General features: G+C 36.2%; 1 protein-coding gene across 7 annotated transcripts; it reads left to right on the top strand.

Annotated features, from left to right (window-relative positions):
• Nucleotides 1–2,906: 2,906 nt before the first annotated feature.
• LOC18433647 (3beta-hydroxysteroid-dehydrogenase/decarboxylase) lies at nt 2,907–24,439 on the top strand. 7 transcript variants are annotated; one of them, XR_016045199.1, is made up of 12 exons: nt 2,907–3,140; nt 6,395–6,484; nt 7,045–7,178; nt 7,358–7,528; nt 7,904–8,029; nt 10,641–10,720; nt 21,410–21,608; nt 21,917–22,179; nt 22,368–22,542; nt 22,660–22,816; nt 23,500–23,566; nt 23,742–24,439. XR_016045199.1 is itself a non-coding variant. In XM_006843729.4 (12 exons), exons 1-12 carry the CDS (start codon nt 2,912–2,914, stop codon nt 23,885–23,887), a joined length of 1,677 nt encoding a protein of 558 aa, XP_006843792.1. In that variant the 5' UTR covers nt 2,907–2,911; the 3' UTR covers nt 23,888–24,439. The 7 variants fall into 7 exon arrangements, 2 of the variants coding, with proteins under 2 accessions (XP_006843792.1, XP_088708867.1); XR_016045200.1 differs by having other exon boundaries at nt 21,410–21,750; nt 21,917–22,019; XR_016045201.1 differs by having other exon boundaries at nt 21,410–21,750; nt 23,742–23,784.
• The last annotated feature ends 1,952 nt before the right edge of the window (nt 24,440–26,391 follow it).

Here is a 26,391-nt window from a genome sequence, read left to right as displayed (position 1 = left end):
GTTTTAAAAATATTTTTACCATTCTATCTTCATCATTATAACCTCGAGGTATCTATGTCCATGTATCTTCGTCCATGTATCTATTTCATTTCGAAGTTGGTCTGCCCAGTTGTCAGACTTCTTCCCCCTGCACAAAAAATTAATTAAAATATAAATAAACAAAATCAATGATACTTATTCTATACTAACATCATTTATCCGCGTATTATGGTCTCCTGTCGCCCCACGAGACCGAAGTTGTGAGCGTTATCCCATTCTCTAAAAGGGGCCCACCTGAGGGATTTAGGTTACCCTGCCTTTATTTTTTTGGGAGTTGGACGCAACAATTTGAAATGTTCTTATGCCCAACACTGAAATGTATGCATAAAAAGAAATTAGAATTACAACAAAAAATATCTATAAAACTTTAAAAAAACTATCAAAAACATTAATATACTAGCATTACCAACAAAAGAGTGGTTGATCCACTTAAGTGTTGATGACCAGGACGAACAACTTTTGACAAGCCTCGAAACAAAAAGGCTAAAGCAGCTGCACCCCATGCATACTGATCATCTATATCCATATCCTCAAAAAGTTGTAAATAGATTGTAGGTACGGTACCATCTGTGGAATTCACAAAGAATGTGTAGCCAACTAGATATAAGAGGTAGGCACATTGTGTCGTAAAATGGTGATGCGGTTAGGGTTATACAGCGACTGTTTAAAAGTGTTCCTTAACCATCTCAGCCGGATAATAGAATGGTTACTACCAAGTGGCACTCGTCTTAGCAAGCGGCCTATAAAATCCTTATACTTGCCCACTCTCCTAAGAGCTACAGCTACACCAGTCATCTTTGATCGGAGAATTTTTCGTACATCTTCAAGAGTAGGTATTATCTCTCCAATGTCTACATTGAAGTGCCCAATGTTCGTCTCTACGAGCCACCTCTCGATTATATTAGATAATATGCCACAGTCGTGGTGAGTCATCGGTACTATGGTCAGATGATACAATCCTGATCTCCTGACCAAATTGATTTTGATCATTATTTGTTAAAGGCCATAGAGGAGCTGCATTGGCCTTCTCATCAACCTTGAGGGGATTTTCCTAATCCTGTAATGGAATTTGTGATATCAAATACGAAAATAAATAAATTGATTAACCAACATGATAAACAAATAATATAATTTTAAACAATTGTACATTTCCTTCCCAGATCTTCTGTGATATATGCTCTCTTTGTCTATTGAACAATATATGAATCTTAGGATCACTAGGGCCAGGTGCATCTTCTGCCATGATCCTTGTTCAAAAAGCCATCATAAACAACAACTCATGGTATGTATACTACTACTGGTCTATCAGGCACCTGACTGAGGATATGACAAAGTAAAAGAACAATAAGTGAAAGAAACTACAGAAGCCCATTCAATCATAATTAGGATACAAAGGTTAACTACATCGTTATGTTGAATATGATTACGCAACGTGCAAGCAGCAACGACTATCTTAACTTGTGTTTCATAAGTATATGTTGTTGTTAGTTTTAAGAAAGGGAATATTTTCTTCAACATGCCAAATGCACGTTCAATGATATTCCGAAGAGATAAATGTTGAGGATGCACCCCAACATGGTGAATGCCGAATACTTTCACTATGTGCAGTAAAAAACAACAGGTGCTTCGTAAAATGGAACTAGAAAACCTTCCAATGGAACTAATAGAAGAATGCACACCAACCACAAAATAGGAAACCCAATTTAAGAGCAAACAAAAAGGACATTATAGAGCGAGAAACAAGGAACTCACCTCACTGCAAGCCAAAGACAAATAATCCTAGCAATACTAATGTGAAATGAGTTTTGAAGAATAATGAAGAACGAAAGAGTCCAAAGATCTAATGATCAAATGGGTTTCAATGAAATCACATATTTGAACCCCCATTACATTTTAAGGCCACCACAAAATCCTCATGGATCATCATTAGCAGTTCCAAAAACCCAAAATTTTTTTACTAAACACAACACTTATACTACAGGTCACTGAATGGAGCAGGTGGATACCAAAAAACCAACCAAATGATCCATAACAAAAACCAAGACTAGGAAAACAAGTTTCTCACTCAATAATTTTCCAAAACAAATTAATAATAAAAAAGAAATCAATCCCATAACAAAAAAAAAATATCAATCCCATAAAAAAAAAATCAATTTCCCACTTCATGTGAACACTGTATAGAGAGAGAGTGCCAAATCCCATAACAAACCATGAAAGAGATGTAAATAAACCTAAAATTAGCAGTATATGGTGTATTTACCTTAAATTGGTTGAAATACTACAAAGTACTCCAAAACATAAAATTGAAAAAATATTTCTTACCTCAAACATCTGATGAAGTGATGGAAATGAGGGAGAGAGGAACTCTGTGAGAGATTGACATATAGAAATGTTGAGGTGGGAAGGGAGAATTGAGCCCTAAAACGGTAGAAACATAACTGTAAAGGTGGAAATGGTCTCTGGATAGGGTTAATAAGGGTCGATAGTATTACGACATTTTGAGTGTTGTAATACAAAGTCTACATTTTACCGTAAAAAACTACCGTATCATCTGGCCAAGTTTTACGTTACTTAAAGTACCATAATATTACTTCAAGTTACTATGATATTTTAAATACCGAATAAAATGTGATATGTATTATGGTAGTAGAACTAATGTGAAGGTGATAAAAAAAAAAGACAAAAAAAAAAGAAAAGAAAAAAAAAGAAAAAAAAGAAAAAAGAAGGTAGAGAGGAGGTTTAAGCAAAATTTGGGTTTAATTAAGGTATATTTGCTATAATTACCCTTTTAACTTCTTTTCATTGTGTGTTTTTTCTCCTCCTGCGCCGTTCACATATTCAAAAACCAGAATTAGAATTTGGAGAGAGAGAGATGGAGGGTCTGTGCTGTGTTGTTACAGGGGGAAGGGGATTCGCTGCTCGCCATTTGGTTTCTATGCTTTTAGCATCCCCCAAGTGGTATCTGCTTCGAATAGCTGATCTCCCCACTTCTATCCAATTTGACGATGGAGAAGAGGACTCAATTCTCGGCCAATCCCTGCGATCTGGTAGAGCCCTATACATCTCCATGGATCTTTGTGATAAAGCCCAAGTCCTTCAAGGTACTCACCATTTCCACTTTCAATTTCAGTTTTTTCCTGTAATTTTTGAAGAATCACTGTTTCATTCGTGTTATCTCCTCTCTAAGAGATCACTGTTTCTTTACTGTGAGTTCCATCAATTGGTTTCTTGATGTTTTAATAGAGCAAGTACCAAAAAAAAATTGAGTGAATTTGGTTGATATAAATGCCTATCTGCCATTGTTTTGTTTTGGGTTTTTTCAGGGTCATATTTTAAATTATCCATTCCTTCTTACCCCCGTTTTTTTTGCGCCATGATTTCCAAAATCACTTGCATTTCGGGTTTTTGGACTTGATTTCTGTATCCTTATTCCACATGGAGACAAAATAGACCACTTTAAGTATATTAACAGTTAACTAAACAATTTACCATTACTCCGATTGCATTTTTTAACTTCCAAACTAGAATTTTTTTTTTCATATTTTAGCGACCCATGTTTGTAATCTGATAAATCTCTTGGGGTTTTTCCCTCCCAAAGTATCAAGCTTCTGCTGTTATCAGATTGTATCTTGGATTGAACGCTTGAAAAAGAATCAATGGCTATAGTGCTTTGAGAGAGACCACTTAAATTCATGGACGTCATCTTATTTAACTGACAAAAAAAAAAAAACCAACTAATCAGCTCATACATCACCATATATGTAGTGTCGACTCAATCCTACAACGCTCAGCTCATGTATATTGGAGTTAACTGATTATTTAGATTAGAGTATAACTAAATTCACAGCAGTGTCCTTTGTGCTTCTTGTTAAAAGTAGCAAACTCGATGTAATCACTTCCACACAAATCACTTCTCATGCTTGTTGCTATTTTTACATCACAAAGGTAGTCTCATAATATGTGGTATTCTGGTTGGTTACATCAGAAACATGTCATTGTCACGTCATAGTATGAATCATTAGAGAGGTTTTGAGCATTTGGTTTTTCCTGTTTCCTTGCAATAAATTTGTGCAGGTCAAGCCTTCTTATGATTGGTTTGGAATAAAAATAATTGGACTCTTAAAAAGCTTTACTGTTTATTTTCTTACATTTTTTCTGAAAATAGCTAATAAATTCGTCCACTATATTGATCTGTAATCCTATGTTTTGATGACAATACACCTACTTGTCTATCTTCATTAGTTGATTTTGTTATCCCGTTTTGTGGGCAGGTGCGAATATGGTCTAGATTCTCTCTCAATTAGAAGTAGAGATAATGTCTGAGGCTTCCCTTTTCTTTTGGTTTGGGTTGGGCCGTAAGTATAACATATCTGAGTTAAAACCATAATTACCAGGATCTCCTCTGTTGCTTGGCGATCCCTTGCAGAACCTCGATTCTCTCGATTCCGGAGCGGATCTCGTCTGAAACTCAATTTAGTGTTCTTGGGATTTCGTTCCATCTTATAAAGGAATGAGTTTCTTACAATTTAATTTCATGTTCCTTAACATTGCATGATCTAGTTCCCTAGTCTTATTGTTCATGCTCCAGAGTGTATTGGGACTTAGATTCCAAAATAACGGAACACAAAAATCGCCACATGTGGCATCCAGATCCCACCAATATGGGATCGCAAGTGTGGAATGATGGAATATCTCTCTCCCCCCTTCAAGTGGTTGTAAAATCCTGATATTGGATAGTAAATTGCAAAGCCAAGGTTTTGGACGTTGCTCTCCCCCCCCCTCCCCCCACACACAACACCACCAAATCCTCGCCCACTAATATTTCATGATTTTATGATAACTTTACATCATTGTGATATTTTATGACAATTCTACATCAATAAACAATTGCTCGCGATCCTCAATAATGAGTACTCACCTTTATTTTCTTTTTTAGAAAGCAATACTAACAACACAATTATTCCATGTATATATTGTTGATTTATATATCGTTTTTTTTTTTTTTTTAGAATAGTGTTGGTTTATATATATTTACGCATAACTATTTAGAATGTCATAATTTGTTTAGTGAAATGATCTATCTACTATATTAACATAATGAACAATGGATTAGTTTAAAGTACCTTATTTATATCATAGAAGACTAAGCCTACATGTTATTGGTTAACAACACTGGGATCCACATTTTAAAGCCACAGATCCTTATTCCGAGGAACTTGTGCTCTAAGAAAATGGAGCTCACTCCTATGAAAGTTATTCCTTGCTCCATAATATATTGGATCACTTTTATTGATGTGTTCCTCAAGTTAGGAAACTAAAAAAAAATACCCTTGGGAACTTCTCTTCTTACGTATAGGATCTCGCATCTTTATATAATGATTCCTGATCCTATATAATAAAGAAAGTCGATCCCCAATACACATGGACCTCGATCCCTACCTTTGAGATTGTACGGGCATTGATCCCTAATACAGGGATCTTCAGAATAGCTTCGATCTGCCGATCCCGCCCCCGATCCCGGAACCATTCCTGTTCCCATGCCCAACAACTATGGTCAGAACCTCAGGATTTATGCTTTATAATGTTGAACGGTGTGTGGTGTAATTCGCACTATTTAGCGAAAGAATGCAAATGAAGTTTCATTTTAACATCCCAATTCGTACTTTTTGTACTATATAAAAGAGTGCAAAGTATTATGATTATGAAAATTCATCTGGATTAGATACCCTTTACTAGCCGATTTCGATGTCCTTTCAAAATCAATCATTGAATTCTTATAGAAATTTTAAATGTCTAGTGTTAAGGCACAAGTATGTATAGAAATTTGCACAAGCTCGTATAGGACTATCAATTGATTTAGCAATTTATAGAAGTGGCTCAGTACTGCAGTCCTTACATTTGTATTTTCTTCTGATCTTGCTATGACATTTCACACCTTTTCATTATCTTTGGTTTGGTTGAATGAACTTGTTTTGTAATGTAACTGCCAACTGAAAAATAATGTCATGGCTCTCAGGGGATGAATTTTTTCCAAGTTTTTAACTATGACAAAGCAAACTATGTGATTGGACCAAGAAATATAGTTTTTTAACATATATCCTGAGTGAGCATCAATTGACCAATTTACTCATCTGTCGTTGGCATGAGTTGTATGCCTTTGTTATTTTAGGAAAAGTGGGAGCTCTAGATTTTCTTTTTGCTGATTTTAATAATCATTGTGGTGTAATTAATTATGTTGTTGAATGTTAGCTTATTTGGCAAATGAGTATTTATAGAGTGTTTTCTATAATGCTGCCTACAACAATATGATGGATTCTTGTAGTTGCATCTTTTGAGACTAAAATCTACCTTGCAGCTTGTCAAGGGGCAGATGTTGTATTCCATATGGCTGCTCCGAATTCATCAATCAACAATTACCTGCTTCACTATTCGGTCAATGTTCAAGGTAAAGTGCACTCAATGTCTTGATATGCTTTGCTTGTGGATATATAAAACCTATAATAGTCAGTGCATCAGTACATGTCACACATGAGAGAGGGAGAGTTGTTTCCTATAATCAGTGGTCTGGGGGGACGCCTTGGTTGTCTCCTCTTGCGTTGACTTAGATGCAAATTTAAGCCATGAACTGATTTATATCTTTGTGTTTCTCTATTTTATATGCCCACACTTATATAATATAATATTACGAGGATACGATGGATGTAATAAGAGAACATAAGCAGTTAGAGTACAGACCACATACAATGTTCCTGGGGGGGCATCAACTTGGATAATGGTATTTGTAGTGGGGAGGAGCTCCCTGGTATGTCAGTCAGTACATAGACACTACTGTATGGGCAGTGTGTGTGGTCCACACACTCATACACTTAGACACAGACTTCTCACTAGGGAATCTACTTTCTTCTGGCACCTAAGCTGCACAAAATAGGTTGAATCTCATTTCCTTTTTCCTTCCACTTTTAGTTCCTCTACTTGTGAAATTGAATGCAAACTCTGGTTTTGCAGGTACAAAAAATGTGATTGATGCTTGTGTTGAGTGTAAAGTAAAAAGGCTGATTTATACCAGCTCCCCCAGTGTGGTCTTTGATGGCATTCATGGGATACATAATGGGGATGAGTCATTGCCATATCCAGACAAGGTGCATTGATTCAATCATATATATCTTAGCTTGAAATTCATGTTTTTCTTCACTCACTAATGTGTTTGTTTTACGAAGCACACTCTTTCTTTTGCTTTTTCCCTCCTTTTTGATACTGCAAGGTCAATCACCTTTTGCTTGCTTAACTCATAGTTTTCACCATCAATGTTTTACCTCAGCACAATGACCACTATTCAGCAACTAAAGCAGAAGGAGAGGCACTTGTTTTGAATGCAAATGGAAAAGAAGGGCTTCTAACTTGTTGTATACGCCCTAGCAGCATTTTTGGTCCTGGTGACAGACTTCTGGTTCCCTCTTTAGTGGCATCTGCAAGGTCAGGAAAATCTAAGGTATAACAATAGTCCTCATTATGAATAAATTCTTCGGACTTATTTCCACATGTTATGATCATTAGATTTTATCTTTAGCCATATGTTAAATTATACAGACCTGATTTAATCAGAACGATGAAATCCCCTTCTATCAAAACTGTCGAAATGCCCATGTGATGTATGATTATGAACCAAAGAACTAGGGAACTGTCCATGAACCAACAAAATCACCAGCTCAAGAGTCATGTATCAGAAGTAGATTTTTTTTTTTTTCTGTAGTTTTACATTATGCTTTTCTTTCTAATTTAGTAAAAAATTATATGCATACTGATTATGAAGCTTTCTACATGAAATTTTAATTCCAATTGCCTGACTATGAGTTATTTTTTTCAGTTCCTCATTGGTGATGGCAATAACATGTATGATTTTACATATGTCGAAAATGTGGCACATGCACATATTTGTGCAGAGCAAGCCCTACATTCTCTACGTCGTAGTGAGGAGACAGCAGCTGGGAAGGTAATAAAGTTTGATTTCTGTATACTAGTTTGATCACCTACTTCGCAGGTCTTATTAAAAGTTTATACTATCATCATCCGATCCATATCTCAACTATTTTGGGTTGGCAATGAATCTTATTCCGCATTCAAGATCCATGAAAAGATGTTGCAAAGTTTTGTGCTGGCTGTCCTATCTAACACAACCCTCCTTTATCCGGGCTTTGCATCGGGATGATCAGTTGACTGGCTTGGGACCAGCTATGACGGACTTTATTAAAGGGTTTATAAATAAAATAATTATCATCATCGTCATCTAAGCCTTATCCGAATTATTTGGGGATGTAAGTAAGGTAATATTGATGAAAATATTATGGTTAGGCTATTTTGATTCGAACTAGGTAGGTTCTTATATAATTGGAGCTTCACCATAGCGATAATTTGGACGTCACGCCTTGAATTCAACACTAAGGAATGTCTTTGGGTCAAGATCATTTATTAATGTGAAACTTCCACTGCTTATTCCATAGTTGATGAGGGCATCATGGCCTTCTATAGTTCCGATTTAAATAAAAATTTTTATTAGGGGTTTTCATTTTTTATTTGTATTTTTTGGAGAGTGAAACTATGGTTATTAATTTATTGTAGTTATGTTGTCTTTTGGGCTTTTAAGAGAATTCAGGGGCAGTTTACCCATTCTATTATTTTGTTTCAGTTAGATGTGTTTTAGGTTACTTAATGGGTCGGTTGGGACCCTAGGATATGCAAATCCAGGTTTTGATGGCCTATGGTCGTTTGGGGTGTAGTGTTTTAGATCATATCCTAGATATCCACATTCTCAAAACAACTCATATCCAGCATTTGCTCATTCCAAAAAAAGCTTGGAATGAGCTAATACAAGGTTTTGGGAAAGCTACCTTTTGCATTCGGGCATGTGCCACCTCTTTTTCTTAATATAGTAAATGCGAAAATATGACAATGTGTCTTTGTTTATGCTGTATGTAGACCTTTATTTAACGAATGATTAAATTGATATGGTATCTTATATTATCACATAAAGATTTGATATTGCAAATTAAGTGCTATAGAGAGGATATTATTGTAATTATAATTACTTCAATTATGACTATATTTAATACTCGTAAAATGAATGAATTATAATATGAATTGTTATTATTACAATTAATATAACTCGCCATGGCCGTTCCCAAGCCGGTCACGCTGGTCCTAAGCCGGGAGAAAGGAGGAAGGTTGTGTTAAGTTGGCAGCCAATACAGATGTTGCCACATCTATTTCATGAAGCCAACCCGAAATAATTGGGATAAATCTCGAATGATGATTGTGATAGTATATACACACACACACACACGCACATACAAAAGGTTGGAAGGCATATACTCCATGTGAGTACATTAAGAAAATACTTCATGTATAGGAATATCTTAGCAAAACCCATATATATATATATATATATATATATATATATATAGGAAGACTCTTCCCAACGCTTATAAGCGAAAATGAATAGTGATTTCGCATATCCTAATCACCATTCAAACTTCATCGCACAGTCACAGTTGTCCGTTAGTGTTTCATTTTTCATTTTTTTTTTTACAAATCAGAATGACCTGAAATTTGGAGCGTGTGTTCATCAAAAATAGGAGAATCTAATAAAAATATATATATAAAAAAGATGTACACATGCTCCAAATTTGGGGGTATTTTGGTCAATTTATATTTTACGAAATATGTTTTTCATATTTTTATTAGGTACGCCTCACTAAGCTGTACACACGCTCCAAATTTCAGACCATTCGATTTATAGAAAAAAATTGAAACACTACTGGACAATCGTGATTGTGCGATGAACTTTGGACGATGATGAGCATAAACAAAATCACTGTTTATTTTCGCCTATAGGCGTTGGGAAGACTTTCTATATATATATATATATATATGGAAGCATCTACAAACGCCTATAGGTGAAGTTCTACAGTACTTCACCTACACCTCATCACCGTCCCAAGTTCATTACACGGTCATAGTTGTCCCGTAGCATTTGAATTTTTATAATTATTTTATAATTTTAAAGCTGTAGGTGAAGTATTGTGATAAACTTCACGTCTAAAATTTCAAGTGATTTGGATTTGTAGAGAATAAAATAAAATTCAAGCACTACCAGACATCCGTGATCGTCAGATCGGCCCAGATTCAATCTGGGCCGTTGGGCTCATATGTTCATGTGAGCTAGTAATTAAATCTTAGCTTTTTCCATATATATATATATATATATATATATATATATATGTATAGATGGGTTTATTTTTCCTTCATAGGAAAAGTACAAGGACAAAACCTGGATTGCTTAGAACACCCAAAATGTGTAGAAACCTGAAATATCATTCGTAATAACTGTCCCCCACATTTTGCCTCAAAATATTCAAGAATTGTGTTATAAATTGGGGGTAGACAATCTTCTTAAACAATTGGCAAGTCCAAGTCCTGTCTTGATATTTCAAGTTTGTGCACCATCAACATGTCTCTATGCAGGTGTTCAAGTACTCTCTTGATAATTTCCCCTTTTTAGCTTCTAAGTTTTATAGGATAGACATGAATGGTTTACAGTTCCGCAGGCATATTTTATCACAAACATGGAAGCCATAAAATTTTGGGAGTTTATGTCATTGATTCTGGAAGGGCTGGGTTATGAAAGGTACGTTTTGTAAATAATTTGGAGTACTAATTTAGCCATGCTTTGGATTTGTTTGAGCCTTGTGATTTTCTACTTCTAAGTACCATCAAAGAGAAAGTAAATTTCGTCAATATCTCTCTCCCTCACACTTAGACTCACACATACACACATAAAGAGAGAAAACACACTTAAAGAATTGAAAGTGAATTCTGTCAATCCATTTAGCAGATCTCCAATCACAACGGGATCAAGCCCCAATCAACAAGGCCCTAATCATGAAACTTGTTGAAAGGTAGTACAAAGAGAAGAAGAGCTGCAGATGATTAAGAAGTTTAGGGAGGGATTTTGCATTCTTTCCCAACATTCAGCAGGAACACATCCTCTCCTCTCATCAACAACCAAAACACACGACACCATTAAAACAGGATCTGGACTCTCTATGAACTTCTCATCAGCCATCTCCGGATACCTATCCGCTCTTTTCTTCAAAGAAGTCTCCTAAGTTTTCGAAACGTCATATTCATTGACACTTTCTTCTCTTGACAATTGATGCCCTCTGTCTCTCATCTTCTCCGCTGCAAAAATAGAATAAGAAGAATTCTCCAAAACCCCATGTCTAAATTCAACCCCACTTCCCATCTTGGTTTCCACCATATTCCCAAAGCTAGAACATTCATGAGCTTCTGATTATAATAGACCCTTTAGCTCTCTATGAACAGCTACATATAAATTATAGAGCTACATCATTGTTCTTTCATATTCTTGTGGTTGTGACGGTATTTTAAAAGAGAGCCCCAGAGGCAAAGTTTTAAACGACATCATTCATTTCAATTGAAGAACATAAATGGTGGGTATTTTAAGGGGGTTTAAGGGTTTCCCTCTATGCTAGGCATACTTTTAAAGCCACGTCATTCATTTAAATTGAAGAACACAAATGGTGGGAAGGCCATGGGTGTAAACACTATAGCCCAAGTTGTGTTCATATGGAAAACTTGAGTGTAAACGCCATAGCTGAAGTGTTTTAGTGCTGATTTGGTTATTTTCATATATATATATATATATATATATATATATATGGAAAAGTCTTCCCAACACCTATAGGAAAAAATGAACAGTGATTTCGCTTATCCTCATCACCGTTAAAAGTTCATCGCACGGTCACGATTGTCCGGTAGTGTTTCATTTTTCATTTTTTTTCTACAAATTGGAATTATCTGAAATTTGGCGCGTGTGTACATCGTAGTGAGGCGAACCTAATAAAAAAAAAAAAAAATAATTTGCAAAAAAAAAATTGACCAAAATACCCCCAAAACATTTGAGGGGTATTTTGATCAATTGTTTTCATGTAAAATATTTTTTGATATTTTTGGTAGATTCGTTTATTTTTTATGAACACACGCTCCCAATTTTAAGTCATTTCGATTTGTAGAAAAAAATGAAAAATGAAAGACCACCGGACAATCATGATCATGCAATGAACTTCTGACGATGATGAGGGTAGGTGAAATCAATGTTCATTTTCGCCTATAGGCATTTTACAATATGTAGTAATGATCCTATGAGACCCTCCCACACCCACGTGTGTAGGACCTCAAAAGATCACCATTAAATTTGGCACAGATATCTAAAAAAAGTTAAGTCCCACATTATTGTGAAAACTTTTCCAGGGATCTGTGTCAAATTTAATGGTGATCATTTGGGGTTCTACACACATGGGTGTGGGAGGGTCTCAAAGGATCATTACTTATATATATATATATATATCTATAAGAAAACTGTTTCCAGCGCCTATAGGCGAAAATGAATAGTGATTTCGCCTTTGCTCATCACCATCCAAAGTTCATCGCACGGTCACGATTGTTCGGTAGTGTTTTATTTTTCATTTTTTTTCTTTAAATCGGAATGATCTGAAATTCGGAGCGTGTGTACATCTTAGTGAGGCGCTTCTAATAAAAATATGAAAAGAATATTTGGTAAAATATAAATTGACCAAAATACTAGTAAATTTTCAACGGTATTTTGGGTAATTTATATTTTACGAACTTTTTTTTAATATTTTTAATAGATTCTCCTATTTTTGATGAACATACGTTTCAAATTTTAGATCATTCTGATTTGTAGAAAAAAAATGAAAAATAAAACACTACTGGATAACTGTGACCATGCGATGAACTTTGGACGGTGATAAACATAGGCGAAATCATTGCTCATTTTTGCCTATAGGCGTTGCGCAGTGTTTTTCATATATATATATATATATAAGTTTGTCTAGAGTTAACAACCCCTCAAAATACAAAGGTTAATATTAGAATGAGTCGTGATAGATGTATTTATAAAAAAATCATTACTTTTTGTTTAAAAAATTATTTTACCATGTAACTTAATCATTAAGTATGTCAAATTTGAAATTTTTATAAAGTACAATAGTATTTTGAAAGTTAGTGTCTTGGAACTTTATTCGTAGAACAACATTGTCTTTTAGCAAAAATTTCAACTTTACCCCTTATAAAGATATATAAAGTACTCTTTGTCTTGTAGTGATATTCCACAAACACCCTTACATTAACCTTTTTTTTGATGAATAAGATATCACAAAAAATATGTTTTTTTTGAAAAGAAACGACATAATTAGTAAATCCACTCTCCATAACTCAATCTAACATTAACCTTTGTAATTTGAAGGGTTGTAAGGCGTAGATTACTAAGTTATATATATATATATATATATATATATATATATATATAGAAAAAAGCTGGGATTAGCCCACTAGCTCATATGAACATATGAGCACAATGGCCCACATTGAATCTGAGCCGATCTGACGATCACGGATGTCCAATAGTGTTTTAATTTTAATTTTTTTCTACAAATCCAAATCACTTGAAATTTTAGCTGTGTGTTCATAAAAAATAGTTGAATCTTCGAAAAATATTAAAAGAATATTATACATGAAATAAATTGACCAAAATACCCTCAAAAAGTTTCGAGGGTATTTTGGTCAGTTTGTTTTCGCGAATAATATTTTCTATATTTTTATTAGGTGCTTCTTGATGAGAAGAATACACGTCTAAAATTTCAAGTGATTTGGATTTGTAGAACAAAAATTTAAATTCTGTAGAACGAAATGAGGTCGTGACCGTCAGATTGGCCCAGATTCAATCTTGGCCGTTGGGCTCACAGGTTCTGTGCTTAAGAGCAAGTCAAAATGCACATATCATTATACTGCAAGGGGGCTCTCTTTATGCATAAGTACACGTGTTCCTGTAAATAGGGTTGCTTCCAAAAAATGAGGCTGTAATATGTACATGCCATGGTAGTTTTATTGAGGACTTGGCCCTTACTCTCACAAGCCTATATCTACACATAGGAGACCACACTACTCTCTCAGGCTACAAACAATGTCCTAGAGTATCTCTCCAACTTCAACAAGGCATGACCGCTTATAAACCCTCAACGGTAGTACCACATGCCCAGGGGTAAGGGCTTTGGACATGACCTGGGCCCTAGAGTGGACAACCTTAGGTTAGTCATCCACAATACGTTCCCACTGAAGTGTACAATCACTTTAATTTATTATATTTACATGCTCTTACAAACCCCAACAAATTCTATGAAATTTGGATATGAAGCTTAAGTGTCCTTTTTAAAACAATTCATCAAGTTTGGAACAAAAAGACACCATCTGCTCCACTTTTTTAATGTTCACCAGGAAGGCACTATTGACAAGTCCCGTAGCTCACAGCAACCATTTAGAACACCCTTCAAATCACTCTATTCATATGAAATTTCATATGCAAGTGTACAATGCGCTATTCGCAAATCATTCTGATATTCTAACTACTTTGATATTGCTAACACACCCAAACAGATGCCCCTCTCAAAGCTTGCATGTGCGACATACCGCTAAGTGTGACATTCAACTTATTTTGGGTTATTGGGGGAGATCCCTGAGTTATGATCAGATATAGACTTCTTATAGGAATTTTAAAAATGGGATCGATTTAGCGTACGTGCTCATATGTTTCATTGTAGGTTTGTTCGAAGACATCTACTTAAGTACACATGAATAAAGCCCAATCTTTCCCAAAAGCCTCAACATGCATATATGCCTATAACCCTCCTCTGATACCGACTTAAAAGTGGCTCTGTATGACAATATGTATTATTAGAACATCATTCCTATGAAACTTGAACCCCATTCACAATATTAACTTGCAATATGCTTCAGAGTGATTATATGATGATCCAGCATCACAGTATGCTCGTATAACCAAAGTCTCCATGTTTGTATAATCCTTTGAGTAACTTAGTGCGCATCATGCAGCTTTAACTTCTAAGGAGGAGTCATCATATATCATTTATTGAAATTCTCCATTCTGGGTATAGGCTACAATAGGATTCAGTATAGTCACATGCGTGTGACTAGAGCCTCACATAACTTTTCAGATTTGTTTCTTCGTATGAGAAGTTCTCTCTTTTTAGGTAGGCATAAGCTTAACTAATCATGCTCCTCATCAGCTCACAAGAAAACCATGGTGAAGACCAATCTCCTTGTATTGCCAATATCTGCATAAAAGAAGAGGGGGCATCATGTGATTTAATGTCATGTGATAAGGACAAATACACCTTGCAGTTTAGCATTGTACAACAGGGGCCTAAATGTGGACTACGATATCCCCTGCTAGAAAAGCAGGTCACCATTCTTCGAGTTGTGGACTCAATTGTGACCTTGCAGTTTAGCGTCATGTGTCTAGGATATCACATAATATTGCATCACTGCCTATAGACTATTACAATATGTTCAATGAAAGCCAAAATAAAAAAGCAAACATGAACTTGCAGTTGGGCATATATCCTTATGAAATCCTCAAGGGGGGCTGACTGCGCACGTACCTGAATGACAAAAGGGGGCTTCCTCAGGCTCATATGCCTAGGAAGGGGAATTTGATATGGATGGAATATGGGGGCTGTCCTACCTGAATGTGCCTAGACCTGTACCCGGCAGTTTAGATCTTGTTATATGGACCTACTGAATGATCAATTGGACTTACTGGGGAATGAGCTATATGTAGGAATTTTTATTCAGAAGTATGAACCATGTTATCAAGCAATTTAGGGTCATGCAGTATGGACCAAATATGGGCAGTCAAAAGTGGCTCATTGGGGTTTATCAATCCACTTGAGGAAGTTGTGGTCACCCAAAGAAAGACATGGAGAGTCAGTATTCCTACGGAATGTGAGAATTGATCTGCAAGTAGGTAGGTGCTATTGGGGTAGACCTTTATCATGAACAGGGCTTCCATTTGGCTTTCGCATGACTCTATAAGGGCAGAAGTCACATGAAACATGAGCTATGAGGCATGAGTCATATAAAACATGAGCCATGAGGCGTAAGTCACATGGGACATAAGCCATGAGCCATGAGCCATGAGTCGTATAAGACATGAGCTATGAGGCATAAGTCACAAGGACATGAGCCATGTGGCATAAGCCATATAAGACATGAGCCATGAGGCATAAGTCACATGGAACATAATCCATCAGGCATGAGACACATAGGACATGAGGCATGAGGCATGAGTTGTATAAGACATGGGCCATGAGGCATGGGTCGCTTCATAATGGATCCTGATGGTCCTCTTCTTGTTCTTCAAGACCGTGCCTTAGACAAGGGGCATGAACTCATTGAGAGTGGGCAATGGAGACCTGGTCTGAAGAGAAGATTCTTGGGCTTCTTATGCATTCTTATGGGAAGAATGAGTTCTCTTTTGGCTTTGTGAGCTGGAGGCGTTCTGGGTCCAACAGATAGCAGTAGAAGTCTCCCTTCATGATGAGATCCTTGCCTACCATAGAGCTTCTGGATGTAGGTTCTGGTGCTCATGTTTGCTTAGGTAGATCTCCCATTTTCCTTCTGAAGTGGATGAATAACTAAGCTTCAGAAGGTTCAGATATCGACCCTGCATCATCATTGGGCTGAAGAGACTCATTATCAACGATTGCCATTGTGGATGCCACAAAAGTTGGGTTGGCAAAGGCTGTGTCCTCTTTTAGCCTATTTGGAGGTGTGTTGTCTACAAGCAGCTTCTCCTAGAACTGGCATGATCTCCTTCATAATCTTCTAGAAGCTGCTGCAGGTGTTTTGCATGCCACTTCAACTTCCCAGGAGGTATGGTACTCAGCTAGGCTACTAGCATTTCCCAAGTGACACGTCTCAAGCAGTGATTGATCATTGGCAACCTGTCATCTGATGGCTGCCAGTTAGCATACTACTGATAATTGTGGCATGGGCAGTACTTAGATAAATTTTGGGCGCCTCTTGATAAATGCATGCCGAGCTTAGCCTTTTGGCATGCAGCGAGCTGAGGTTTTTCACAATGGCAGACTCATGCGATGTGGTAAATTTTGGGCCCTACATTTATGTACCATAACATGTTTAACCTGTACTGGGAAATGCTGTGTCTCGCTTCCTTTATATCTATCGATATCCATATATGTATTTGGGCATGTTAGCTTATTGACAATAGAAAATAAATAAGGTAGCACCCCTACCCCTAAGATAGACACATATATATCAGAGAATGAGATAATTGTATACATTATTGGTCTGTTCTAAGAGTTCCGCGAAGGTAGACCATTCTCTTTTGACTTGGAAATTAGAGTAGGCCATTGGTTGCGGTCTAGTCCATTCAATGTATGACAAATAGAACAGGCATTTGATGCAGGAAAATTTGAGGAAACAGTAAAATCAGCAAGAAATAAAGCTAAACACAAGCATAAGCATAGTTACCGGAATCTCTCCACCGACCTCGCGTTTCCGGTTCCGAAACCTGATTCCGCGTTTCCGTTAAGGAATCTCCATGGAAACCGTTTTTCAGAACCAAGGAAACTCGATTCTTTTATTTCAGAATCTCGATTCGACACATCCTTAGATACTAATTTTCGGAACCAAGGAAACTTGATTTCTTAATTTCAGAATCTCGATTAACCACATCTTTGGAAACCATTTATCGGAACCAAGGAAACTCGATTCTTTAATTTCGGACTCTCGATGCAACACATCTTTAGAAGCTTGAACCCATTAATTGTGGGTAGACGTTCCCAAATATATCGAATCTGGGTTCCAACGAGGATTAAATCTTGATTCCACGTCAATTGAAGTAGAAATCTTCCTTCGAATGCTTCTAGTGGTTGCGGGGTGTCATTATTTTACTTGTGTCACCTTGGATCGCCTTTACTTTAAATTTAAAATATAACTGATAAATACAACACATACAATTAAAAGTAAAACCATGGCGTAGACATAATCGTATTTTGTCTTTATAATAATGAAGTCAAAATCACAATTTAGAAATCCTTGTCTTTTGTATATAATAATCGTAAGTTTAATAGTCAACACAATCACTTTAAAATTTGGAAAACCTTCTAATGAGAAACATCCAATATAGGTTCTAAAGTTGATGAGGCTCAAGATGTGCTTGTCGCTTCCTTATCCATAATGCTGAAATCTCGATTCCTTGTAGGGGTCGTCAAATGCATTCCATAGTCCGTATTATTGTAAATCTCGATCTCAAACTGGCATGGATCTCTGATTCATATACTTCAGAAACTTGATTCCAAATATGTTAGAATCACGATTCGAAATATCAACATATCTCTGTTCCACATATGTTAGAAACTCGATTCCATAGATGTCGAAAACTCGATTCCGCATATTAAGGAATCTTGACTCCTGGAGTGTCGATTATAGGGGGATGGGAATCTCGATTCTAAGGAGGATGGAATCTCGATTCTATTTGGATGAAACTTGGATCTATTTCGGTCGAAACACAATTCTCAAAAACTAGTAATTTCATTCCTAGCGATTCCTATTGTACGGACAATGATTCCTAAGACGGGAATCTTCGATTCGGTCACGATTCCACGATTCTAGGCGTTTCCAACAACTATGAGCATATGTTGAAGAAACCACAACTTTCGTCTTCACACCCAAGCTAGGGTTGCAAAAGGCTAAGCTTTTCTCTCTTTCAATTTCTAAAAATCAAGTGGCATTGACCCTCTCAAGGCCCCCCACACCTCTTATAATAACAATTCAATGTTCAAAGACATTATATATCATAAAATGATTAAAATGACCTACACATTCTAGCTTAAACTTAAATTTTATAATGACAGTTTTGCCTTGTGAACAGTACTCGTGAATAGTATTTGTGAATAGTTATCATGAAATAAATAAAAAAACTATAAAAGCCATAGAATTCTTAAAAACTAAGAAACCCTAGAAATAAGTCATAAAACTAAAACTATAATATACATCATTTAAGTTGAATAAAATAAATAAATAAATAAATAATACAATCCGGCAACATTCTTCAACTCGAATATTGTAAACATGATCCTGGGACTTGTGAGTTATTGCACTAATCAAAACACAATGATTGTGCATTAGAATTGAGAAACTCTCAAGGAAAACGTCATTGTATGTCGGTAGAATATTTTTAATCACATAACTTTGTTGAAATTGCATCACTTCAGCCATGTGACCCTAAACTGTCAATTCTCCTTTGAGTCCTTCCTCTTTTTCCTTGTCAAATATCAATTCAATCACAAAATCTAGATCACCATTGTAGGCTGGATATCCTACAAGATCTTGTTTTTTATTAAGTATGCGTCGAAGATTGGTGGTAGATCCCCTACAAGATCTTGTTTTTCATTTAAGTATGCGTCAAAATCAAGAATCTCATCCTCTAAATCGAAATTTCTAGAGTGATGTTCTCCACATCTAGGTTTTTTATCACTATCCTCATCATTCGACTCTCCACGCGGGGTGCAAACGTGAAAAGACTTGTATTCGAGATTCTCTTGGGCTAAAAAGATCATTGTTTTGTCTTTAATTGAGGCTTGCGAACTGCTGCACCAATTGTTGTACTTGCCTTTTAGTTCCTCAATTCTGTCATCTATGAGATCATGGAGTAGATCTACGAAAATCCCCCTTCTACGGCCCCTTCTCGCAGTCATGGGTTCGCCGAAATTATAAACCCTAGGCAAATAATCAACAAAAAACTGCTGAAATCAGTAAGATGTAGGATGTTTTGGCAAAACCTTAGCAAAAATCAGCAAACCCTTGATCCCGAATATAACTTCCCCGCTTTGTTGTTGACTTAGGGCACAAAAAAAGTTGATGCTACAGTAACTCCGTACATTGTTGCAGTACTTCTATATACTACTGCAATACTTTTCATGTAGATTGTTGGTTCTAATACCACTTGATGCAGGGAAATTTGAGGGAATAGTAAAATCAAAATGAAATAAAGCTAAACACAAGCAAGAGACTACATGTTTCTTCTCCACACCCAAGCTAGGGTTGCAAAAGCCTAAGTTTTTCTCTCCTTCAGTTTCTAAAAATCATGTGGCACTGACCCTCTTAAAGCCCTCACACACCTCTTATAATAACAATTCAATGTTCAAAGACGTAGCGTGCCCATAACATGATTAAAATGACCTATATATCCTAAATTAGACTTAAATTTTGTATTGACAGTTTGCCCCTGTGAACAGTACCCGTGAATTGTACTTGTGAATAGTATTCATGAAGTAAATAAAAAAACTATAAAAACCATATAATTTCTAAAAACTAAAAAACCCTAGAAATAACTCCTAAAACTAAAACTATAATATATATCCTTTAAAGTTGAATACAAATAAAAAATAAGAATAATTTTGCCCTCCATCAGCATTATAGCAACTGTTATTAGGGAAACTTGCTCTTTGTTTTTCTGCTTTATCTTACTCCATTTGTTTTCCTTGTAATTGCTTTCTAGAGTTCTGTTCAATGGGATTCTGGCTCCCTTTTATTCTGCATGTACTATTCTACTTAACATTTTGATGATCAGATACCTGTTTTGTCATTTTGAGTTTATGCTATTTTTTTTATTGCAAATTTACTTTAATGAATTGTTGAATTTCTATGGGTATTTCTGGAATTGTAAAACTCTACGTGGGGTTTGCCATTAACCATATTTGTAGTTCTTGTGATAGAAAGTTTGTAGATTCTCAGTATGTTCTTTTTGCAATGCTTGGTTTTTGGTTCAACTGTATGCTGGGAAAATGCCCATATGATACTTTTCCTAGATTGGGGACTTACTGGAATCTAAAAGGTAGATGATTTAAGAATGGCAAAAGAAAAGTGGCTTTTCTATCTCTTCACCTGCAAATTCATGATTGATATTGTGTTAGAAAACATTTTCATTTTTATCTTTTTGCACACACTCCTACCCAGTATGCCTTAATTAAAATTGCTGCCATTTGGGGTTTTAACCACCTTCCATTTAGATAGCATTTGTATATACGTTTTTCTCCTATGCAACTCTTTGATTTGGGAAAGGATATAGGGTAAGTTTATTACAGTGCACTATGGAAAGCCATGGTCTATGGGGTTTTGGCACCATCCAATGAAACGATAGATGGTTGTGGAGAGAGAGTGGATGCACTGTTGGGGTCCTTACCTTCTGGCAGGTCTCACTCTCTCGCCATCACCATTCATCATTTCATTGAATGCTACTGATTCCAGTGGACTATGATTTTAGAGGCAATTGGATTGTCGTATACTTTCCTGTTGGTATTTAACTTTAGTATATTAATGAAAAAATAATTGAAAAACTTTTCACTGTAGCAATATAAGTGTTTTTTAAAGTGCATCATTTGGTTTGCAGGCCAAAGATTAAAGTTCCGGCATCTGTTGTGATGCCAATTGCACACATATTGGAGTGGATGTATGGGAAACTAGGTCGATATGGAATGAGTGTACCTCAGGTGACACCTTCACGTGTCAGGCTTCTCACCTGTAATAGAACTTTCAATTGTTCAAGAGCTAATACTCTACTCGGATATACACCTATCGTGCCACTTGAGGTTTGTTTTGGCATCGCATTGCATCAAAGAAATACAAATATGCAGCCAAGACATGGATGAGTTGGACTCTGAAAAATCGGGATCACCACCATCCAATGAAATGACAGACAGTGCTTGAGGGATTGTGGGATCCACCATCAAGGTAGTTTCCTGCTGTCGTGGGTTCTACTCTCATTCTATCACTGTCCATTTGATTGGACTGTGATGACCCCTTGGGACTATGGTTTAGTCTCTCAGACACAGTATATGTTTCCCAAAGGAATTCCTATTTGGAGTTGGATTATTGAGGCCCTTCTTTGGTCTTGCAGGAAGGTCTGAAAAGGACATTGGAGTCCTATCCTAATCTGAGGGCTGAGCATAAAGCGGAAAGAACATCATCAAAGGCTTCTATGTTACTTGGAGGAGGATGGGGTAAATAAAAGGACCTTATCAAGTATATGATAAAGTAAACCATAGTCTCATCTCTCATGGACCATGGGTAAACATTAGTCCATTGGGGTCATCACCAACAATTGGCATGATGCATGGTGATGGTGGAGATAGAGGGGAACCCAGAACCCAACAGAACCTGGTATAACCCTGATATTGGGTCCTACTCTCTGTCCATAGTTGCACATCATTTCATCCAAGAGTGCTGACTTCAATTGGTACTATGGATAATCCATAGTCTACTGGACTATAGTATACTTTCTCCAAGTAAGTTTCTTCTGCATATTTTGGTTTGATGATCCTGAACCGGAAGTAAATCTCTTGTTGCAGCTGCTGACATATTACTATGGAAAGATGTGAAGCAGACACTGGGGATTTTGCTATCTTTCTTTCTCTTTTACTTTTACTTTTTTCCCTCTGGATCCACCTTCATCACTGCTGTTTCAAAGCTTTTTCTGGCGATGGCTGTTTTCTTATTCATCCATGGCCTGTTGCCTTCATCAGTGTATGACATCCTTGGTTGTATCTGTATTTTGATATCTAACTCTGTAGAGTTTATTTTAAGCTCAATCGTCAAAGAACTTTTCCAGTGAAGGTTTATATGGAATGGATTTTGGTGCAGATTGGGCTACAAAATAGAGAAACTTCAGGCATCATCATTTCACAGCTCAGAAGAGTTGACACGTCAAATTGCTGCCTCCATAGTTTGTACGTGGAATTCTATGGTGGGCATTCTCAAGTCTCTTTCCCGGGGAAAGGATTGGCTTCTTTTCTTCAAGGTACATGTATCTATGGGCTAATTCCTTTGCAAGCTTCATATTTCTAGCCAACTAATGTTTCTTTTATTTTTATGGGCCATTAGCTATTGTTACTATATATATCAATTAATATGATTTTTTTAATTGTTCATTGTTTCCTTTACATACTGAACTAGGGATGTGTGTTTAGAAAAAGGCCTTCTTGGGCAATTTTGATTTGTCATATGACCACTAAAAAGTTTAAAATGGATATACATCCTTGAATCCCTTTCTGTGGTGCATTAAGGTTTTATTTTTTCTGTTTCCCAATTGTGCTCTAGTTCTTTCATGATTTGGTTTCTTTTGGTTTATATTAGTTGTTCTTTTCAATTTTCTCTCTGTTGATTTCCATCTATTATTAGTTTGATCTCACTCTTTTTTTTTGGTTTATATTAGTTGTTATTTTCAATTTTTGCTCTCTTGATTTCCATCTATTTGTTGGTTGATCTCATTCTTTTTTTTATTTGGTTATCTTTTTATACCTAGGGATTTCTTCCTGAATCATTTGCTTTTATTTTATTTTATATTTTTTCTCATGATGTGGATGTCACATGCTAAAATGTGTTTGAGATCTAATATTTTCTGGGTCCAAAATTAAACAACTATTTCTATCAAACTACTGAATTTTTTGCTAATTAATAAAATATCATCTGAATTTTGGGCAGGTTGTCATCATCCTCTCAATTCTCAACATCATGGGAAGAGTTTCGATGCGGAGCCTACTCGGAACAGGTTCAAATCTTACATTCTCTCTCTCTCTCTCTCTCTCTCTCTCTCTCTCTCTCTATATATATATATATATATATATATGTATATATATTAATGAAAGAAAAGGAAAGAAAGACAATTTGATTCTTGTTGTGGTAGCCTAACTGATGTTAGCCTATGCTGGCATCTTCCTGTTCAGGTATCCCCACAATGTTTGTAATTTTTTATATCTACGACAAAAAGGAGGAACAAATTGATGGTCTGGTTCAGAAGGCCATGGCTTATGTTCTACGACTGAAGACAGATCTCACCTTCAAATTCTATGCTGCCAGGAAACAGTCCTAATTTTTTGAGCATGAGTAACTAATAGTGCGATTGGGTTTGCATCTCTTTAATTATAAAAAAAAGAAAAAAATTGTCTTTGCATCTTTTTCCTCGTACCCATGAGGAGCTCATGCTTTCCAAAGTACTTCAATCTTTGCCCTTTAACATTTTATGTTGCCTCATTGGAGCTTGAATGTTCACTTGCAAATGAGGAGCATCAGAAGAAGCTGAGGAATGTGCAGGTCTTTGTGTTGGTACATTATGGTTTCTCCACTTGCGATGATTATGGTACCTCGAGCTTTTGCTTGGTCTGGAGTGCTGTAAAAAGCTTTAATTTAATTTACATTTCTCTTTTTAGCTCTTATTATTACAAACTTTGGTTTATGTTGATTTCAGTGATTATATGGCTTGCGGTGCCTTTATCATACTGAAGTTTGTCAAACTAACCACCCTCTGCCTTCAAAACCTCAGTACTCTTTAGCACATATCATCTACAGTATGATCTAGATGTGGATTATGCCTTGTGAACATCAAGGGAATGAGATTGGTTGCTCTTTGAGTTCTTGGATCTTATATCTTTTTCCTCTTCCTTTTTATTCAATAGTACTAGTTCTTTATGCAGATTGAAGTGTTAAAAAAGTATTCCTTTTGATGGATACTTTTAGAAGACTCTCTTCTCTCTCTCTCTATTGCGAAAGGAGCGAGGGGAATTACATTGGTCCTCTTTTCAGTGTAAATCAGCAACAAAAGGAGAATAGCAAGAGGGTTATTAAGAAAATAATGAAGTCCAAAAACATAAGCTTCCTTATGGGAGGTCCAATAGTTCCCTCTTAATTAGTGATTTAAAATTCGCTGGTCTAATCTGGAACAGCCGATCTGGACCAGGAATCGGTCCCTATCGCATTGGTTCCTTGTTGGAATCAGCAATCGGTCTAACTCGGATGGATTTGCTTGGCTACCGAGCAATCTCAATTGACTGAATCACCATGTTCCCACCTATTATATCTTTATTTTTAAATCATCTTATTTTTTAGGACCAATTCTTATCATGGAGAATTGGTCCAATTTAATAATTTGGATAAGTTATTTGCCTATTCAGACTGAATTTCTAGATGACCGATTAACTTAATAAATAATATTAAGAACAATAGCAACGCAAAAAATTTTCCGCCTCTCTCACTTAAATTTTTATCTTGGTCCTAACAAAAAAGTGGTTTGAACGCCCTACTACATAGCATTAATAAAAATCCAATTTGATCACCGAAACTTCAATCCCAAAATAAGTCAAAGCGATAATTAAAAACCTTAGAAGCTTCCTTGAAATAAAATAAAGGTAATGGTGATTAGATAGGTATTGATCTTGGAATGGGCTTGGGGCATCGGTGGTTCGGGGGGCAGATTACTAAAAATAACGCCCCACCCTCGATTCACACCGTTAATGTATCAACAAATAAAAAATAAAAATAATTCGACTTCTCCCTAAACTTAATCTGCCACATCCTCGGGTTGGAGAAGACTCGATATTGTTGGGTCAACATCACCATGTAAAACAAACATATATTGATCATTGAAAACTGGAGAGAGATTCTACCAGCTAGGAAGCTCAACTGTCTAAGCTTTGTTATTGATCTTAGTGATTATGTAAGTTCCAATCTTGCAAGCTTTGTGCTTTTTATAGGTGCCAGAAGGAAATTGTTTAGGTTTGAGATACACCATTACAGGATCAACATCAAACAATTCAATACAAAGGTGTCTATTCACAACATCCTAGTACTTTTATCATGGCACACGTCCAACTTTATTCGAACCTTTTCATGTAAGCATTTTCGTGGCATTTGGATCCACACTCTCACATACAAGTTAAGGCACTAAGTCATAAAAATGCATAGAGACATATCATAAATCGTTGTAAAATTAATCTTCCCAATTGATCAATTTGGAGAATTATTATATTCTAACTCAGCTTGTTGTAGGACCAAATCCCACAATTTCTCATTTTCTCCGACAAAACTGCTTAACATATTGCCCGCACTTCTATTGATTACTTAATGTTTGGCCATCAGTTGTAAATGATGATGTTAGAATGCATTGAATCGCGTTGATTATGGTATTATTTTTCCATGGACTGGGTCTCCTGGTTAGTTAGGAAAGTTCCTATTAATCGCAGTTTCTTATTAACAACCTATTATTCTTTAGGAGTTTATGGGGGGAGGGACCTATTATTATTTAGGAATTTATGGGGTGAAGGGGGGCGGTTTGTGGTGATGTCCTATTTGGATTGGGATAGTCATGTCAGTCCAAGATTGAATGTATAACGGCTAGGAATCCAAAAAGATAGGGAAAGTCGGAGGGCCTCGTGTGATTGTCATTGGATTTTTCTTTTCTCCATATTATATTGTCTTTGGGTTTACTGGTTGTGTTTTTTCTCACCCTTTACTTATCCAAAATGAGCCCATCAGGTTTTTGGAGCTTTTACCCTCAACAAGTGGTATCAGCGCTTAATTTGAAGTTATCAATAATAATGG

Source organism: Amborella trichopoda, chromosome 12 (assembly GCF_054954075.1).
Source record: "Amborella trichopoda isolate Santa Cruz 75 chromosome 12, AtrichopodaSantaCruz75HAP2 v2.0, whole genome shotgun sequence".
NCBI classification, from domain to species: Eukaryota; Viridiplantae; Streptophyta; class Magnoliopsida; order Amborellales; family Amborellaceae; genus Amborella; species Amborella trichopoda.
This window is presented reverse-complemented; position numbering and strand designations above follow the sequence as displayed.

Excerpts from the sequence above, each read along its gene's own strand:
- LOC18433647 (XM_006843729.4), top strand. The coding sequence starts at position 2,912 with ATGGAGGGTCTGTGCTGTGTTGTTACAGGGGGAAGGGGATTCGCTGCT. Across the intron at positions 3,141-6,394 it reads TAAAGCCCAAGTCCTTCAAG|CTTGTCAAGGGGCAGATGTT; the intron begins GTACTCACCATT and ends TCTACCTTGCAG. Across the intron at positions 6,485-7,044 it reads CTATTCGGTCAATGTTCAAG|GTACAAAAAATGTGATTGAT; the intron begins GTAAAGTGCACT and ends CTGGTTTTGCAG.